Source organism: Elephantulus edwardii, unplaced genomic scaffold, assembly GCF_000299155.1.
Source record: "Elephantulus edwardii isolate Elephantulus edwardi_28Jun2011 unplaced genomic scaffold, EleEdw1.0 scaffold00202, whole genome shotgun sequence".
In the NCBI taxonomy this organism is placed as follows: domain Eukaryota; kingdom Metazoa; phylum Chordata; class Mammalia; order Macroscelidea; family Macroscelididae; genus Elephantulus; species Elephantulus edwardii.
Genome location: NW_006399952.1, coordinates 3,904,976 through 3,908,440, shown reverse-complemented (window position 1 = coordinate 3,908,440; position 3,465 = coordinate 3,904,976). Strand labels below are relative to the sequence as shown.

The 3,465-nt window shown below is 41.8% G+C and overlaps 1 protein-coding gene across 2 annotated transcripts in view; it reads right to left on the bottom strand.

The window, feature by feature from the left end:
- Nucleotides 1–2,309: 2,309 nt before the first annotated feature.
- Nucleotides 2,310–3,465, bottom strand: part of RRM2B (ribonucleotide reductase M2 B (TP53 inducible)) — a 40,571-nt gene continuing 39,415 nt past the window's right edge. Inside the window, exon 9 of one of the 2 annotated variants that reach the window (XM_006897159.1) lies at nucleotides 2,310–2,483. In XM_006897159.1, the coding sequence (XP_006897221.1) occupies nucleotides 2,331–2,483 (153 nt within the window). In that variant the 3' untranslated portion in view covers nucleotides 2,310–2,330. The remainder of the gene's footprint in view (nucleotides 2,484–3,465) is intronic. The other variant, XM_006897160.1, reaches the window with a different exon arrangement.

Genomic DNA, 3,465 nt, shown 5'->3' with positions numbered 1-3,465 from the left:
AGGAAGGGGAAGGGAGGAAGGGAGGGAGGAAGGGGGAAGGGAGGAAGAGAGGGAGGGAGTAAGGGAGGAACGGAGGGAGGGAGGAAGGTAGGTTGCCTCCGGAAATTCTATGAACCTGAAGAAAAGAGGAAAGGTTCACGTTGAAGACTTTCATTCATAGTGTGGCTATGTGTCTACAGCTCTGCAGCACTTAATAACAACAGTATTCTTGGTTGATAGTTGTGTTCTTTGAGTCTTTGATATATGTCACTCCACTGTCTTCTTGCTCACATGGTTTCTGCTGAGAAATCTGCACTTATCTGCTCTCTCTTGTAGGTTACTCTTTGATTCTCCCTTGCTGCTTCCAGAATTCTCTCCTTATATCTGGTTCTGGCAAATTTGAATATTATATGCCTTGGTGATTTCCTTTTGGGGTCTATTCTATATGGTGTTCACTCATCTTCTTGCATATATATTCTCTCATTCTTCATTATGTCTGGGAAGTTTTCTTCTAGTAATTCTTCCACAACTTTTTCGGTGCCTTTACTTGCTTCTTCCTGTTCTGGGATTCCAATGATGTGCATGTTATTTCTCTTGATGGTGTCCCACATTATTTTTACCTTTTTCCTTATTTCTGATTCTGCTTTTTGCTCTAGCAGATCAGTGCTGACAATTCTATCTTCTATTTCACTGGTTCTGTGTTCCACCTCTTCAACTCTGTTCATGTGTCGCTCCATCATATTGACAGCATCTGAAACATTGGATCTCATATTTTGGATCATGATTTGTTTTCCAGAGCCTCTAATGTTTCATTTATCTGCATTGTTGTAGGTTGGTTTTTTAAGCTCCTTCTGGTTTTTGCTTGCAGTGTCCTGTAATTTTTTAAGTTTTTTTTCACCCATTGAAAATATTCAATTATTGTTCAATTCTGTGTCAGAAAGTTCCATCAGACTTTCTGGCTTCAGGAAATCCACTGATACTGTGTCACTTTTGGGGGGGTGACATCTTTGATTTGTGCCTGTGTAGGGTGTGTGATAGCCTGCTTCTTGTGTGACATTGCTGTGGTAGAGTTTTTCCATGCCTAAGGCAATAATAGGTTATTGATCTTAAGTCACTGCTGTAGAAGAAAGTGGGGCATTTAGCAGCCTCTGTTTCTCTCTGAACTACTGACCCAAGGGAAGTTTCAGATCAGGGCCTGCGAAAGCAGTGTCTTCTGTTGCAGCTAGGTGAGACTGAGGCATTCTGGACTAAAGGCAGTCAGCTGACTGGACATGAGGAAATGCAAGGTGAAGTGTGGAGGCACAGCCACAGGGCATGGGCAAGGGCACAGGATGGGTATGGGTGCAGGACGTGGGCACAGACTCTAGCCAATTGGGTACACAAGGGAACCTTACTCAAATTCCAGCTGTCCAGTTTGCTGCCTGGCAGCACAGCACCCAGAACAGCATAAGCCAGTCCCTGTTTTTTCCCCTGGTCCACCTTCACCCCTGGTCTAGCTTCATCCCCAGTCCAGCTTTGCCCCTGGTCCAGCTTCCACAAACATTATACTTTAAATGTAAGTTAAATATAATACATCCTTGGGTGTTTTATTAATATAATTCAAATGCTTCTTCATGAAACTTTATTTTTATGTGTGCTATACTCTTAGTACCAAGAGCCAGGAAACCAAGAGACAAATTGCACTGGGAAAGTTGGTTGTCAAGGACCTCGCCAGAGTACTAAAGAGCAACAACATCAGTCTGGAGACTAAGGTGCACTTGGTCCGAGGCCATAGTCTTAATAATTACTTTCTATGCATCAGAGAGCTGGACAATGATTAGGGATGATAGAAAATTGATTCCTTTGAGCTGTGGTGCTGCAGAAGAGTGATGAATATACCATGTACTGCCAGGAGAACAAACAGGTTCATCTTAGAGAGGGTGAGAAACAAGGTTGCTCCTTGGAGGCAAGGATTCTGAGGCTTCATCTGACATACTTTGGGCATGTTTCAAAGAGGGACTGGTCATTGGAGAGAGATATGCTTGGAAAGGTGAGAGAGGACAGAGAAAGAGAGGAAGACCACTGATGAGATGGATTGATTCAGTAACTGCGATAATGAGGGTAGGTGTGTTAGAGACAGTTAATTAGGCTCAGGATAGAGCAGGTTTCAGGGCTATTGCACCCAGGGTCACTATGAATCGTAAGCCACTCAACAGCAAATAATAATAACAATTTACTTAAAATGTGGTTGAATTATAGAAGGAATAGGAAAAATCAAATCAAGATGGAAGGAAAAGGACTAAATATCAGAGATGTGATAAACTGTAAACAAAACATCTGCTGCTTTTAACATTTTTAATATCTGCAGGATTTTAAAAATCGGCATCCAAGGTGAAGACATTATCTGTGGTTTCTGACATAACTGCAAAACGCTGATACTCCGAAACTCGTTTTTCAAAAAAATTTGTTTTCCCTTCTAATGAAATGTTTTCCATAAAATCAAAGGGATTCTCTGCCTGAAAAACCTAAAAAGAAAAGAAATGCTATTATACATTCTGAATAACACAAATTATATTCCACAAAAAGAGGAACAGATGACTAGAATGGCTAGCCACCCTGGGGAACTCTGCAGAAGACTGGTTGAGTCAGCACTCAAAACTGACATAGTTGAGGATGGCTGAGGTCACCGATTAACATTCCCAAGTAATAGTACTAGCATATTAAATAAGCACTCCAAAACATAGATGGGGAAAGATTATGGTTCGCCTCGAGACATCTGCTTTAGACATGCCATCAGTAAAGTGCAATCACTGGAGGAAGACTACTTGTTAGGTGAAGTGGATGGCTGGCCAGCAGGGTGAAGGAGATCCTCATGTGCTAGCAATAAAAAGGATAATTCAGAAAAGGGCAATGTTTTGTTCTGTTATAGATAAGGTTGTCGAAGGTGGAAGTCAATTCAACAGCAGCAATCTATCTACCTACCTTTATGAAGTTAGTCATACACATAAAAATACCTATGCTTCTGCACACTCATTCCACACTTATCAACATGACTAAATGTCAAAGATGATATATATCAAACCACAAAAATGGAAGATGAGTACATTGTCAACTGTAAAACCACCAAGAATCACAGCCAAGCCAAGCTGATGTTGTTGTGTGTCATCGAGTCACAAACCACCTTGTAACCGATCCTCCAGAAGGTTTTCAGAGACAACAAATTACATGAGAGGAGTCTGTCCATCCTTCTCCCTCAAAGGAGAAGCGACGTTGATAGAACAACTCAATCAATCACTGCTCTCACCTTCACCTCAGTATCTTTTACTATGAGACACACATTGTCAATGCTTATACAAAAGAATTGTATGTTGTTATGTGCCGTCGAGTCGTTTCCGACTCATAGCGATCCCATGCACAACAGCCCTAAACCCTGCTCTATCCTGTGCCAACCGCACCGCCTCTGACACACCCATCCCGATTACCCCAGTCACCGAATCAATCCATCTC